Raw genomic sequence first — 16,053 nt, 5'->3', positions numbered from 1 at the left:
TCCATCAATCTCAGGAAATGGAAAACACAACAATCAAATATGCATCATCACGCCCATTTATGGTTTCTGGTTTAATATAAATCCATTTTTCTCTAAAATATCATTTATCAATAAACCATAACATAAATAACCTTGCATTCTTAACAGTGAAGTTTAGATGAATACCTTCACCTTATTTTCAATTTCTTATGCCAGTTTACAAGAAACACTAAATTTATAATCTTTCTTTATAATACTGATAAACTTTATCAATGAAGCTACAAGTGTATGACAGTAATTCGGTAAGATAACAGAAAATACTGGACCAATGGTGCCATATTGTAAGGTTGTAATATGTTATAGTTCCATGTTTGTTGAGTACAAAAAGAATTACAAAGAACATTACTGGGAAGCTTCAGGTAACCTGATGTTGAAACTGAAGTACACTGGTATTGACAGTCCTCTTGCTGAAGAGAAATTTGGCGAAGAGCAGCATTACCCCTGTCCACGACTAGAAGAGAACAGGTTCTTCCAACATATATCACGTCAAAGTAGTCATACCTGAAGAAACCATCACAAGTAAAAACAGGCTTTTTGACTCAATTGCAGAATTGTGGTCTTTAATTTTTCATTTCTTTGAATATAAAAATTGTACCTGATTCAGTTATCTTTCAAACAGCCATATTGGAGATATCAGCTGCCCCCACGGGCGGGATCAAATGGTTATGACATGGATTCTTGCAGCATGAGTCGAGAGGTCGAGGGTCTGCGGCAGCAAATGCGATAACATCAATATCTGTCCGTGCTAAACACCTGAGACCACCATGTCATAGCTGGGCCCGTATTCACCGTGATTTACTCCCTCTCATACTTGTGGGGCCGGGTTGAGGGGGCCGCTAGGTTGGCTGTTCCAACCTTTTGCAGCATATTGGAGATATCAGCAACATACACATTTTCTTTATCATACATAGCGGCACCTTTTGGACGATAGAAACGAGCATCTGCAGGTTTACCATCTCTACATGTCCAGAGAATCCCTGAAATGACCCGGCAACCAATCTTGCTCTGCTATCTGCAACACGATTTTTGTCAAAACCAGCTCGCAAAACTTTATAAAGTGAAGATCTCCAAATAGACACAAAAAGCTATAAGGGAAAATGATAGCATATACCTGATACAACCTCCAATCTCTTATGGTAGATCGCAATAGAAAAACTAGGAAGTGAAGGAAACGGGGGAATTACACTGGGAGAGAGACGGAGTGATCCGAACTATATTGTTATTTGTGGCGTCGACTGCGAAGAGCTCCCCCTCGAGGGAGACCCGGATAGTGTGCGGAAGTACCCCTAGCTTCTCCCCCACCACAAGCGTCTCCACGAAGTACCCACTCTCGAAGTCGACAACGTCCCCATCTGAACACACGGCTTCATAAATTTGATATTATTTGAATCAGAGAAATTCTAACAACTCATTGATAATGTTGATTAATGAATATTATTTTACTGAATTTTATAATGGATTTATGATAAATTTTATCAAATCTTAAATTTAAAAATTTATTGCTCTCAACTTATACTATTGAATTTATATTTGAGAGTATAAATACATTAAGAAAATTTTCAGGAATATGTTAATTTTGATTTGAAGTGATTCAGAATTTTCTAGATCTATTAGTCAGGAACGAAATTTATCAATCAATTTTAAACGAAATTGACTGATAAATCCAGAGAAAAAGAGAGATATTTCAGAAACATAGTGTGTGATTTGAGTATCATAAAAGTAAGTACGTAATGTAGGTAATATTGAAACTTATTTACACGATTTAATAAAATGTCGTATATAAATCGACCATTGTTATGAGTTTATCATCATGCTTATTGAAATACAAATCATAAATTTTGTAATTGGTGAAATTTGTTAGCGCAACACAATTAGGGAAGAGTAAATCAGGAAATCGAAATAAGTCATCACATGAAAGGATATTTTTGGCCGGCTTTGTCAAGAATAGACCCCTACTCCATTCTATAAATGTCATATGATAACCAACTAATATATGATATGATAATCAACTCAGCTATACTACGAGACAAAACACAAATCATACATGATTATAAAATCACGGTTAAAAGAAAGGGAATTGCATCTCAAACAAGTAAATCATATGAAAAAAAAAAGTAAAGGACACTTAGACTAGTTAGAGGAAATATAATATAGACATTTAGGAAGGTAATTGCATCTCAAACAAGTAAATCACATTGGAAAAAAAAGTAAAGCACACATAGACTAGTTAGAGGAAATATAATATAGACATTTAGGAAGGGAATTGCATCTCAAACAAGTAAATCACATAAAAAAAAGTAAAGGACACTTGACTAGTTAGAGGAGATATAATATAGACATTTGATACAATTCAATAGCTATGACTCTAACGATCTCAATCTGTACATTTTGAATTGCTACTTCATGTACATAACTAAAACCCAAAGAATAAGAGCTGGAAGAAGAGCCAGCATAATCAGACCGGAACCATGAATTCAAGGAAGAAGATGACATAGAGCACGGTAGAGGATCGCGGCAGCCGGCGGCCTCGGCATCGAACCCAAAAGTATCTCGGAGGCCTTGACAGGAGCACCGTAGAAACAGGTGTTCACGGAGACACGAGTATTGACCATGTTCCCGTTGAGAGCGCAACCAACAAATGCACCTGCATTGTTCGTTTAGAACAGCTACTAATTTCAACAACGTAATTCATGGTTCAAGCCTTTGAACATTGGGATTTTATTTGGAAGAGACATACATACCTTTACTGCAGCTGTACGTATAACAAGCAGCATAACCACCATCACCCGCACGTACGTCAGCCTCCGCCGTTCGTCCAACAATGCCGGCAGCCGCCCTCACTCCGGCACCAACTGATAAATGCCCATAGCTACTAAAAGTTTTGACGGCGGCTGTGTTCCTCAATACAATTATATAGTCTGTTAGCTCGCCTCCAACCTATTCAAAAGATAGGTCTCGTGATCCATTTCATCAAACTGATCACAGTATGTGCAAAATAAACAAACCTGAGCTCCCCATCCAAAACCAACCGAAGAAATGGCAGAGGGTGGAGACCAGGAGCCATCTTCTCGTCGACAGACGACAAGACCAGTCCCAATTTTATAAGTAACAACTAGACCAACATTGACAACGGTTAGGATCGCAAGGCCTTTCGCTTGTTTCAGAATAACATCAGGGATGGACTTCTCAGGTTTCAAAGATCCAACCTAGCAAATCATATAATAATATACAACATATAATTTAAGAGGTCTCTTGATGTACATTTGGGGGGGGGAAATGACCTACCTTAGTGTATGCACGAAGTATATTTGCTGCTTTGTAAATCTCATGCTCCATAGTTCGACCCCATGGGAAGTTCAACCAAGATCGCAAGGTGGTGAGGTGAGTCAAATCATGGGTCGGAAGTTGTGAAGCGTGACTGATCTGATTCATCGAGTAAGCCTGAACCGACTCCAATCGAACGTCACAGACATCGCAGACGCGTTGTGGGTCGGCCACTATGAATTTTGGAGGGAGCAAGCTTCTTCCTTTAGAGCAACCGTTGCAGAATATGCCGCCGCAAAACCGGCAATGATGCCTCGAGCAAATGATCGGGTGGAAGCGCGCATTGCACAGCATGCAGGCGGCGGCGGCACTGTCCGGCAACCACTTGGGTGGCTGCGTTTCCAAAATCTCTGCGGCGTGGCCAAAGTCAGCCTCCGACAGAGTATCAGCCATCTGTTTCCATGTTTGTTCTAAGAGTTCTGTTGACGTACAAGGCATTTGACGACTCGTTAGGTCGCTCGAACTGAGGGTGGCCGCCTTGCCACGGAGTGTAAGAAGCATTTCAGAAACCACATCCCACATGGTCATCTCCTTGCTGAAGTCTTCTTCTTCCTCGGGAAAGTAGCCGCCATTGGCAGACACAGGAATCCAAAAGCCAGTTTCTTCGTAAAGTGGTGAATCGTAATAGAAATATTTGCTCGATTTCCTTTTTACGAGATCTTCAGTAGCGTCCGTTTCATGAACAGGAGATTGAAGCATTACTGAAGTGAAAATTTCATCCATCTCAGAGGAAGGGATATCATTGTGGCCGTCCTCTGTTTTATCAGATACCTGATTAAAGATTTCAGAAATCAATATACAGACACAACTTCCAGCAAACTGTCCTCTATTCACGCTAAAGGAGAAACTTAACTCCATGAATTGGAAAGAAAATAAAAATTTTAAAAAAAATGATCTGCCTGAAAATAACAGATAATTGCGGCGTCTTTCCTTAATTTATGTGAGAATCTGAAACGTGGAACCTAATGAAAATTTTCTAGATTATGTTTCCGTCCTAAAAATAGCGATGAATCTATTGAATATTCAAACCTCAGCAGACGAAAGGCATATATTCTCCAGGGCTAGCTCTGGCACGAACAGGGAAGGATCTGATTCCTCGACTTCTGTTGCGGGGTGGAGATTGCCGCCGCCTATCATATTGAATTGAGTAGGCGACTACTAAAGTTTCCAAAAAGAAATTCACGTTGATGGATTGGAATAGATTAATGGGAGATTCAAGATTATGAAGGGAATTTTGATTGTTGCTGTGAAGGAAACCAAAAACAAAACCTAAAGAGAGGATGAATTTGGCCCAGTCTACTGTATACATACATGCATACAAAGTATACTAGATAATAAACCAGGTAACCATAGCCTAGATGAGTTGAGTTGGCCCGACCCCAAAGTTCATTTGCCCAAATTTAATTGTTGGGCCAAAAATCTAAATCAAATTTTTATTATTTTACCTAAGTTGATAGGGTTGAATAAAAATTAAATTAATTGATCGAAATTAAAAGGTCGATTCCGTTAATTTAAAAATTTAATGTTTTGATTTATTCAATTGATTCAATTCGGTCAGTTCAATTTTAATCATTTGCTTAATTTTACGAGTGGCAAAGAGATACTTTAATTAGATATATTTTTATTTTTCCGTCTTTAACTAATTATACATACTTCTTCATTTTAAATAAGTCTAAATATGCTTATTTATGTTCAACTATCTTAAGAAAAAAATTAAATAATTTAATAATTTTTAAATTAAAAAATATTTATTATCAAAACTTAATATAAAATTTTAATTAATAATTTTATATCTTAAAAAAACAGAAATTTAAATTTTAGATACAAATTTATTTTTTTAAATTAATACTTTAATTTTTAAATTTTTTTTAAACTCATCGTTAATTGATCCTAAATTTGAATGAAAAAGGATATGAATTTATTTTTTTAAATAATATCAAAGGCCTTTGTTGTTTTTCCATAAGATTTAAATAGATTAAGCCGGCACTGCCACCACACCAAAGAAATTTTATCCAAATAAATTTTTTTCTAATGGTAGACTATGCATATGCTAATTGTAGATAATGATATTTTTATTCTTAATGAAAAGCATTCATAAGTCCACCGGAGCCGCCTATAGGAAAAAAAAATTAATAAATTTAGTTAGTCTCGTTGACTAATCTTGAGATAAATAATCTGATCTTATAAAAAAATTTCTTCAGAAGTATGCATGACGAACAGTTCAAGAGCCTAGTGTTGGATCGAAAGCGCTAGAGGGAGGGTGATTAGCGCTCGTGGCTTTTTCACGCATTTCGGATTAGTAAAAACGTTAGAGAATTAAGCAGCGGAATAAATAGAAATAACAAACACAAAGATCCAAGTATTTTTATTTGGTTCGGAGTCTTGGGCGACTCCTACTCCAAGACTCACGCTCGTTGAGCGTTTACTTTGAGCAATTCACTATCAGATCGCAAAGTACAAATATGTATTACAGAACTGAAATATTGAAGCTATACCGACAACAGAATTAGCGAAAATGAAGCTCCGGGTCGTCGGGGACTTGTCGTAGCTTTGTCAGAGTGTCTTGTTAACAGCACGTTGCAATAGGATAACTTAGAACTTGTTGTCTTTAGTGCTGCCTCGAGACCTCCTTTTATGCACTGTTAGAGGCGCCTCCAATACCATCAAAGGCGCCTCCAACCCACCCGAGTCGCCTGCGTGGATAAGCACAGAATAGGTCGCACCTCATCCACTCGAAGACGCCTCCAAGCCACTCCAAGGCACCTCCAATCTCTAGTCCAAGGCGCCTCCAGCTCAGTCTGAAGCGCCTCCAGGCCTGTGCGCAGCTTCCTTCAGCCTTGCACTTAAGGTGCCTCCAAGCTCCTTGGAGGCGCCTCGGGCACTGTTCATCCAAGGCTTAAGGTTATTTCTTTGTTCCTGCAAAATATGTTAGTTCCAAACACATGCCCTGCAAAATAAAGTTAGCACATAGTAGTCATAAATAAAATATTGACAGTCTTCGGACTATCCGGGTCTGACTTCGGATTTTCGACCGGAAACCCTAGGTCAACCCGACGCCTATTGTTCCCTCTGCGGGGAACGCGTCCTCACCTACTCCGCTCAGGAGATTTACCTGTTGTCAACACGATCCTCCAGATCGACTGGATTTTTGCTCGGCGCTCGATGCTTCCGGACATTCTGCTGGACGCCCGTTCCCCGACCCGTCCAATCTTTCACCTGGTTCGCGACACCAGGACTTTCCACCAAGGGTTACCACCCCCTAAGACTTTTGTCTGAAGCTCTCGACCCGCCAAGACTTTCTGCATAGGGTTACCACCCCCTATGACCTAGGGTTACCACCCCCTAAGGTTTTCCATCTGCCTAACCGTAGCTAGGATTTTTGCCTAACTACACTTAGGACTTTCCTGCAAGCTCATTCAAACTGTTAGATCACAAAACCACTTAACTTTGAATCCTTTGTCATTATCAAAACTTGGATTCGATCGTCGGATGCTTCCCGCACCAACAGTCTCCCCCTTTTTTATTATGGCAACCGAAATTCAAAGTTAAGTAAAAGACAGTAAAGAAAAAGTAGAGATAGAGATAACACACGTATAAATAAATTGACAGCACAAGCATAAGAGAAAAAATATATAAGGCTCCCCCTTAGTATTTGAATTTATTCTCCCCTTAATTTTTGAATTTATGAATTTCTTTTCTTTATTAATTTTCTACTTTTTCTTTATGAATATTTGAATTAATTACTCTCTCCCTTTGTCATACATCAAAATATAAAGAGAGTAAAATGAATCAGAGTACTTAGATTTGAAAGAAAAATAAATAAAGAGTACTTTACTTTTTAGAAAAAATGTTCTTATAAGGTTTTTTAACTAAGAAGGAAAAATATATAAGTGATCCCAATTTTGAAGCTCTAGCTAATCAGGATACTTAGATAAAGGCTTTTTGCTTTTTAAAAAATCCTTAGTTAAGTTTATAAGTACTTAACCACAATCATTTAGAAAAATACTTATATTCTTTGTAAAACATTTAGCTAGGTAAATATTAAGGATTCAAAGAAGATCTTTTACGATAGTTTTAAAGAATTATGTTTGTAAAGTAACCTCAACTAAGGAAGATTAGAAAGTAACTTAGCAAAATTCGGAAAAGTACTGAGGTAACTTTTGAAAAACCTTTTTGAGAGAAGTTAGTTAGATTCGAAAGAATTTATTTTTGAAATAGAACTTTTCTTAAACTTGGCTAAGTTTGAATATTTGGAGCCACAAAAAATTTAATGAGCCTTTTGAAAAATAACTTTGAAAATGTTATAGCTAAAGTTGAAAGAAGTTCTCAGCTTGATTTTGAACTGAAAAATAATGAATTTTAAAGGCTCTGAAGAAACGATAGTTTTTGCAAGACATGTAGATTGAAAGACTTAGTTAAATTTTAGCTGCAAAGAGAGAGGAGCTTATAAAAATTTAAGTTAAGGTCATTCATTTAAATTCAAGTAGTCCTAAAGTCCAAGCATGAGTAATTAGAGTTAATCATTTAGTCCCCTGGGCTACATGTCTAATCATTAGCTACTAACTGCTTACCTAGAGGGTAACAACTTTCACTAGGTTAGTCAAGTTAAGTTGCAAATCTAGTTAGATTCAACTAAGTCAGGATCACTTAACTTGATTACTGTATTTTTGGTATTTAACGCCCAGACTTACTGCGATGCACAAAGATAAGCATTCTGAAGTCTAGGCTATACCCTATGCATCTCACGTCGTTCTAAGTTTTTTTTTCAAACACAAGCAAGTTAAGCGTAGTGTACTTGTGAGATGCTCTTGCTAAAATCTAGGGGAACATTATATCTAGGGTTAGTGCTTAGGCTAAGTCTAAATTTTGAAAGTCTAATAAAATTGGGATTTTGAAGATGTTTTTCCTAGAGTTTTTTTTTTAAAAAAAAAAAAGAAACTAAGCAAGAGTCTAATATGTGCAGAGCTAAGCAATTTAAATATAACAAAAACTAGTAAGTAGAAGGCTGGGTTGAGTAATTGAACTCTAATCAACAAAACTTTAACTAGATAATAATGGAATATCAGATGAAAGTGTCTGTGTCTGAAGTTCAAAGTACAACGCATGGGAAGATAGTATCAATAAGTAGGATCATCAGCTGGAGGGTCGTCAACTGGAGGTGGTGCACGAGGCTGCTCGGGAGCAGGCTGTCCCTGTCGAAGAGAGGCAAAGCCAGAAGCTACCTATGTGCGAAGCATGTGAAACTCATCCAGCATAAGCCGTCGTGTCTGAGCAGAGTAAATCTCTAGACTTGCGAGTCGGTCCTCGACCGATAAGGAGGTGGATGGTTGTGACGAGGTCGAGGGCTGAGATGGATCGAGGGGCTCTCCAGATATCTGATCATGAGTAAACTCAAATAGCTCCTCTCGTCCCTCTGGCGGCAGAAAGAACTCATCTGGGGCTAGACCACGTCGCACGGCGGGAGCAACTGACTCATCCTCGGCTGGGTCGACTGGTGGAGGCTTGCCCACCCATGCTAGTGTTGGGGTTGCAAGGTTGCAAACATAGTCCCATATTGGAAACACATGGGAAAGATCATGAGTTTATAAGAGAAAAGATATCTCCATTGGTATGAGGCCTTTTGGGGAGAGCCCAAGAGCAAAGCCATGAGGGTCTAGGCCCAAAGTGGACAATATCATGCTATTGTGGAGATATCTAAATTCTTTTCGATCCTACAATTGGTATCAGAGCCCGGACTGCCAGAAGGTTTAACCGCCGACTGTGCACAAGAGCTATGGTCTGATTGAACCATGTGAGTACAATATTGACCTCGAACAAAAAAAGTGGGGGCTCCTATGTTCGGATCAAGAGAACCAGACACCAGGCAGGAAGTCCTAGTAGGTCGGGTGGACCGAGGGGCAGGAAGTCCTAGTTGTGGCTAGGCAAGGAAGTCCTAGTAGGTCGAGTAGACCGAGGGGCAGGAAGTCCTAGTAGGTCGGGTAGACCGAGGGGCAGGAAGACCTGGTGGGTCGAGGATCGGACGTGGGAAGCCCATGGTCCTTTGTTTGAGGGGGGGATTGTTGGGGTTGCAAGGTTGCAAACATAGTCCCATATTGGAAACACATGGGAAAGATCATGGGTTTATAAGAGAAAAAATATCTCCATTGGTATGAGGCCTTTTGGGGAGAGCCCAAGAGCAAAGCCATGAGGGTCTAGGCCCAAAGTGGACAATATCATGCTATTGTGGAGATATCTAAATTCTTTTCGATCCTACAGCTAGGACCCCCTGAGCAGTGACATCTATATGTGCTAACCTAAGAGAACCTAGCCCATACTCATCATAACGGGTAAGGGGAAAGACCGTCCCTCGAGTCACATCTATACCCTCTATTGTCGAAAAGATAGACGTCAGCACATGGCAATAAGGCATGCAAACAACTCGGGAAGTGACAAGGCTAGCTGCATGAACTATGTTAGAGAACATATGTAATGCAATATCTATATCTAGATGATGACACAATGCATATAAAAAGAAGGAATGGGACGGACGCATCTTCGGGACGTCCCGAGATGTGATGGGTAGAATGCATGCAGTGAGAACTCTATACATGATGTAGTCCTGCACCCTGAGAGACATCGACTTGAAATCAGAGACTCCAAGTGGTCTCTCCCCACCAAAAAAATACTCATAGAGTGTATCTAGAGTAATGTGGGAGTAGGGGTCGCCAAATGACAGATCCCTACTAGGGTAGCACAGGAAAGGGGAGGCTGACTGTCTAAGCTCTAAGCTGGTGCGTAATAGAGAAGGAGTAAACTGGATGTCCTTTCCACCAACTCTGGTGGAATAGACCAAATCATCAACCTTTTCAAGGTTGTTGAAAAACTGGGCACATAGATCTCTATTTACTGCATGACTGCAGTAAACCAGTTTATCCAACTAGTAGTGGGCAATCATCTATATGACGGACGGACAATAAGTCGTAAAACAAAGTCTATTTAGATATCTACACTTAATGACAGAGTATGAATGCTGAGAAAAACTAAGTCTATGCTTCTTAGTGGGGAATCTAGCGTTAGTGGACGGGGCAGTACCCGAGGTGGACGCAACATTGCGTCGCTTCCTAATTTCAACCATATACATATAAATTTGCAAAACAAGCACTAAAAATATGTAAAGGATGATTTAGGATAGTTTAGAGTATACCTAGGAGACATTGTTGGGTATTTGAAGGAGTTGAAGGGTGGAAATCTGGGTTTAAGGCGCCTTGGATCAAGATTTTCGACGAGAGGCGAATGTGCAGTGAACGTTCTGTTCGCTGCATATTTTGATATTGAAGGCGCCTTCAATCTCATTGAAGATGCCTCCAACCGACATTTAGGGTGCCTCAGACCCGGTCCGAGGTGCCTCAGTTGATTTCGGAGGGAATTTTCCCGCTGATGTTTGATGCGCTGTTAGGGTTTTTTTTTAGAATTAATTAAAAAAGTTTTTAAATAAGTTAAAAGATTAAAATAAGTTTTTTAAATGAATTTTAAAATAAGTTTTTAAAAGAATTTTTAAATAAGTTTTTAAAAGATTTTTAAAATAAGTTTTTAAAAGATTTTTTAAAAGTAAGTTTTTTTAAAAGATTTTTAAAATAAGTTTTTTAAAAAAAAAATAAAATAAGTTTTTAAAGGATTTTAAATAAGTTTTTAAAGATTTTTAAATAAGTTTTTAAAACATTTTTTAAATAAGTTTTTAAAGTAATTTTTAAATAAGTTTTTCAAATATTTTTTAAAATAAGTTTTAAAAAGAATTTTTAAATAAGTTTTTAAAACATTTTTAAAATAAGTTTTTTAAAAGATTTTTTAAAATAAGTTTTTAAAAGAATTTTTTAAAAATAAGTTTTTTAAAATATTTTTATATTAAAAAATTAATTTGATTTAATTTAATTTAATTTAATTTTAATTGATTTAATTAATTTGTTTTTAATTAATTTAGTTTAATTTAATTTTAATTGATTTGATTTTAATTTAGTTTAATTTAATTTTAATTGATTTAATTGATTTGATTTTAAGTTAGTTTAATTTAATTTTAATTGATTTGATTTTAATTTAATTTTAATTGATTTAATTAATTTGATTTAATTTAGTTTAATTTAATTTTAATTGATTTGATGTTAATTTGATTTTAATTTATTCTAATTTAATTTTAATTGATTTAATTAATTTGATTTAATTTAGTCCTTAGTCATCTCACCCGATCTAAATTTCAAATCAAGGAATCTTATAATTTTGTGAGATGAATTCGGTTCGGTTATAGGGTTTGGTTTAACTTTATGTTAGATTCAGGTTTAGCTTTGGCCTTAACAAATAGACATTCTTCGGATAAACTTCTGAGCTATAGTGAGTCACTTGAACATCATTAAAGTAACCATGCCTTCGAGGTTTTCCAAATAGTCCTATCCACTGAACTTAATACAAAACATTTGTCTAACTGGTTAGGATCCATAAAGGGTAATTTCGGTCAGTTCCACTTAACCAAATACACCATGTCGAAGTCATATCTTCCTAGACATGCATAGACTAAGCTTCCCTAACGTACTATCATTCAAAACTTCACCAGTAGCGTAGGTCAAGTTAAACTTGTTCTCTTTCTAATTAATTCTAATGACCCTGCCGGGTAGCTTGGTTTGGATTACCCTGCCGGGCAGGTTAGTTTTGGAGGTGCCAGCTATTCCGGAGTCTCCCCTACTTTATTGATTAATTTTATATTTTTATAGATTATATTTAAGTTTTTACTTTTAATTTTATTTTATTTTAATTATGTTCTTTTAATTATTTATCTGTTTATTAATACAGTTTTTCTTTTGGCTCCCCCTGTATCATAACCTCGATATGGTCTAACAAGGTAATGTACTTGATCCTTGGGAACCCAATATTAATCAAGTCCAACTTGATTAACTAAATTGGACTTGGGTACCCATGTTTGGACTGTTGGTTGCTACTCGGAAAGCCTATAGGTTCCACTGTACAAAAATTTTGTACAAAGGTCTGAACCTTTTCCTAGCTACCATGTGTTCTTTTAAATTAAATTTTGGATCTCCTGCGGAACTTAACACGTTTGATCCAAAACTTAATCTATTTGTTCTTTTAGGTTTTGACTTGGATCTCCTGCGGAACTTAACACGTTCGACCCAAGTCTCCTTAAGTTATTAATTCCATTAAATATCAATTTCCATAAAAGGTTCCCAGTACTGACGTGGCGAGGCACATGGCCTTCTTGGATATGGGAGCAACCACCACCGACTAGACAAAACCTTTAATAGAAAGCTAATATTTAATTTCCTAAAATAACTTTAGGTTAACCAAAGAGAACAATCAAATCACAAGGAAAAGAAAGAAACAAAAGAACACAACTTCGAAAAACCATATTCGAAATACTAGAACGTAAGCCTCTTGTATTTGGTATTATTTCCATAAATAACTAGCATGATGCGGAAATAGAAATTACTAGTTATACCTTGTAGAAAACCTCTTGATCTTCTACCGTATTCCTCTTCTAACCTCGGACGTTGTGTGGGCAACGATCTTCCAAGATGAGAAACCACCAACCACCTTCTTCTCCTCCAAGCAAGGTTCGGCCACAAAGGAAACTTCACCAAGGAGGAAAACAAAATACTAACCAAGCTCCAAGAGATGCTAGCTTTCTCTCCTTCTTCTTCTTCTTCTCCGAGTAGTATCCGCCACCACAAGAACTCCAAGGGAGAGGGAGAGGTTCGCCACCACAAGAGGAAGAGAGGGAGAGGGTAATGGCCAGCCACAACAAGGAAAGAGGGAAAGAAAACAATAGAGGTTGTGTCTTGTGAAGGCACCTCACCCTTCTTTTATATTCCTTGGCCTAGGCAAATTAGGAAATAAATTTTCCTTAATTTCCTTGACATGATTTAATTGAGAGAAATAAAATAAAATTTCCCAATTAATTTGTGGTCGGCCACATCATTGGAAGGCAAATAGGACAAGTTTCAATCAACAATTAAAACTTCCTAATTTGTTTCCGGAAATTTTAAAAATAAAATTTCTCTTTAAAATCTCTTCATGGTTAATAAAAGGAAATATCTATAATTTTAATTTTATTAACATGTGAATAATTTTAAAGAGAAAATAAAACATCTCTCCAATCTACAAATAAGGAAAGAGATCTAATCTCTTTCTTTAATCTTTTGTAGATTTTTTATAAGAGAGATATTTTAATTTTAATTCTCTTTAAAATATATCTTCCACATAATAATAAAAATTAAAATTAAATTTCTTTTTTAATTTTATTTGGCCGGCCCTACTAGCTTGGGTTCAAGCTAGGGCCGGCCACCCAAAATCATACCTAGGCCGGCCCTAGCTTGATTCCCAAGCTAGCTTGGCCGGCCCCCTTTGGGTGGGTGTAGAAGGTGGGTATAGGTGGGTATAGTACTCTATAAATAAGAGGCTACGATAGGGACCGAGAGGAGGAATTGGTTTTGGTCTCCCGATAAAATTAAGCATCCCGTGTTCGCCCCGAACACATAACTTAATTTTATCAATGATAATTCATTCCACTAGAGAACTATCATTGAACTACCGCACCAATCCCAAATTACATTTTTGGGCTCCTTCTTATTATGAGTGTGTTAGTCTCCCTGTGTTTAAGATATCGAATGTCCACTAATTAAGTGAGTTACTGACAACTCATTTAATTAATATCTAAGTCCAAGAGTAGTACCACTCAACCTTATTGTCATGTCGGACTAAGTCCACCTGCAGGGTTTAACATGACAATCTTTATGAGCTCCTCTTGAGGACATTATCAACCTAGTATCACTAGGACACAGTTTCCTTCTATAATCAACAACACACACTATGAGTGATACCATTTCCCAATTTATCGGGTTTATTGATTCATCGAACTAAATCTCACCCATTGATAAATTAAAGAAATAAATGTCAAACATATGTGCTTGTTATTATATTAGGATTAAGAGCACACACTTCCATAATAAGCGTGGTCTTTGTTCCTTTATAAAGTCAAGATAAAAGGAACGACCTCAAATGGTCCTACTCAATACACTCGAGTGTACTAGTGTAATTATATAGTCAAGATAAACTAATATCTAATTACACTCGACTTTCTAATGGTTTGTTCCTTTCCATTCGGGTCGTGAGCTACTGTTTATTATACTGATAACATCATCTTCCGTATGTGACACCACATACTATGTTATCTACAATATAAATTAAATGAACAACTACAAACAAATGTAGATAATTAGACCAAATGTGATTCTTTATTCATAATGAATGTTTACAAAGCTTAGGCTTTCAGTATACACTCCAACAATCTCCCACTTATACTAATGACTAAGCCGCCATATCTTCTACCATACATCTGATTCCCATTCCCTCCACATGCCGATCGAAAGCTTTCGCCGGAAGGGCCTTAGTGAAAGGATCTGCCAGGTTATCCGCTGATGCAATCTTGGCGATGACAACTTCTCCTCGCTTCACGATATCTCTTATCAAGTGGTACTTGCGCTCTATATGTTTACTTGCCTTATGGGCTCGTGGTTCCTTCGAGTTTGCAATTCTATTATCACAATAAATTGTGATGATTTTGGGCAAACCAGGAATCACATCTAAGCCCATTAGAAAGTTCCTGAGCCATACTGCTTCTTTAGCTGCCTCAGAGGCTGCTACATACTCTGCTTCCATGGTTGAGTCCGAAACGCATTTCTGCTTAATACTCCTCCATGAAATGGCTCCACCTCCTAAAGTAAACACATAGCCCGATGTAGACTTCTTGTTATCCCTATCTCGATTGGAAATCAATCCGTGTAACCCATGAGCAAATCATCCGCTTGGTAAACTAGCATATAATCCCTAGTCCTTCTCGTGTACTTTAATATATGCTTTACATGTTCGTTGCTACTCGTCGATATCTTCTGACCATGCCTACGGCAAAACAGATATCGGTCTCGTATATAACATTGCATACATTAGGCTTCCTACACCAAGCATAAGGAACTGCTTTCATGTCCTCTATCTCTTTTGATGTCTTTGGAGACATCTCTTTAGATAGAGCTACTCCATGTCTAAAAGGTAAGAAACCTTTCTTGGAGTCTTGCATGCTAAAACGAGCAAGGATTGTATCTATATATGAAGCTTGGGATAGACACAACATTCTTTTCTTGCGATCCCTTATAACTTTGATCCCAAGAATGTGTGCACATTCTCCTAAGTCCTTCATATCAAATTGTTTGGACAACCATACCCTTACGTCTGATAATACCTTGACATTGTTGCCAATTAACAAAATATCATCTACATATAGTACAAGAAATACCACCACGTTTCCGTTACACTTCTTATATACACAAGACTCATCCGGACTTTGAATAAATCCATATGACTGGATTACTTCATTAAACCGGATGTTCCAAGACCTTGAAGCTTGCTTGGTCCATAAATGGACCGATTGAGCTTGCATACTAGATGCTCTTTGCCTTTTCAATAAATCCTTCGGTTGCTTCATATGGATGTTCTCTTCAAGACTTCCATTAAGGAAAGTCTTGACATCCATTTGCCAAATCTCATAATCCATATGAGCGAATGGATAAGAGTATCCGGATAGACTTAAGCATGGCTACTGGTGAAAAGGTTTCCTCATAATCGATTCCCTCTTTCGAGTGTACCCTTTCGCAACAA

The 16,053-nt window shown here is 37.3% G+C and overlaps 1 protein-coding gene and 1 pseudogene across 1 annotated transcript; both read right to left on the bottom strand.

Annotated features, from left to right (window-relative positions):
* Positions 1-653: 653 nt before the first annotated feature.
* LOC122048834 lies at positions 654-1,451 on the bottom strand (annotated as a pseudogene).
* Positions 1,452-2,513: 1,062 nt separating this feature from the next.
* Positions 2,514-4,500, bottom strand: LOC122048833. Its single transcript, XM_042610353.1, has 5 exons — positions 4,393-4,500; positions 3,325-4,134; positions 3,045-3,245; positions 2,781-2,976; positions 2,514-2,683 (listed from the first exon to the last, which is right to left on the bottom strand). The coding sequence occupies exons 1-5, from the start codon at positions 4,498-4,500 to the stop codon at positions 2,514-2,516; spliced, it is 1,485 nt and encodes a 494-aa protein (XP_042466287.1).
* Positions 4,501-16,053: the final 11,553 nt, after the last annotated feature.

Source organism: Zingiber officinale, chromosome 2B (genome assembly GCF_018446385.1).
Source record: "Zingiber officinale cultivar Zhangliang chromosome 2B, Zo_v1.1, whole genome shotgun sequence".
Taxonomy (NCBI): Eukaryota; Viridiplantae; Streptophyta; class Magnoliopsida; order Zingiberales; family Zingiberaceae; genus Zingiber; species Zingiber officinale.
This window is presented reverse-complemented; position numbering and strand designations above follow the sequence as displayed.

Coding starts and splice junctions, on each gene's coding strand:
- LOC122048833 (XM_042610353.1), bottom strand. CDS start 4,500: ATGATAGGCGGCGGCAATCTCCACCCCGCAACAGAAGTCGAGGAATCA. Junction 4,135..4,392: donor TATGCCTTTCGTCTGCTGAG/GTTTGAATATTC, acceptor ATCTTTAATCAG/GTATCTGATAAAACAGAGGA. Junction 2,684..2,780: donor TACGTACAGCTGCAGTAAAG/GTATGTATGTCT, acceptor CGAACAATGCAG/GTGCATTTGTTGGTTGCGCT.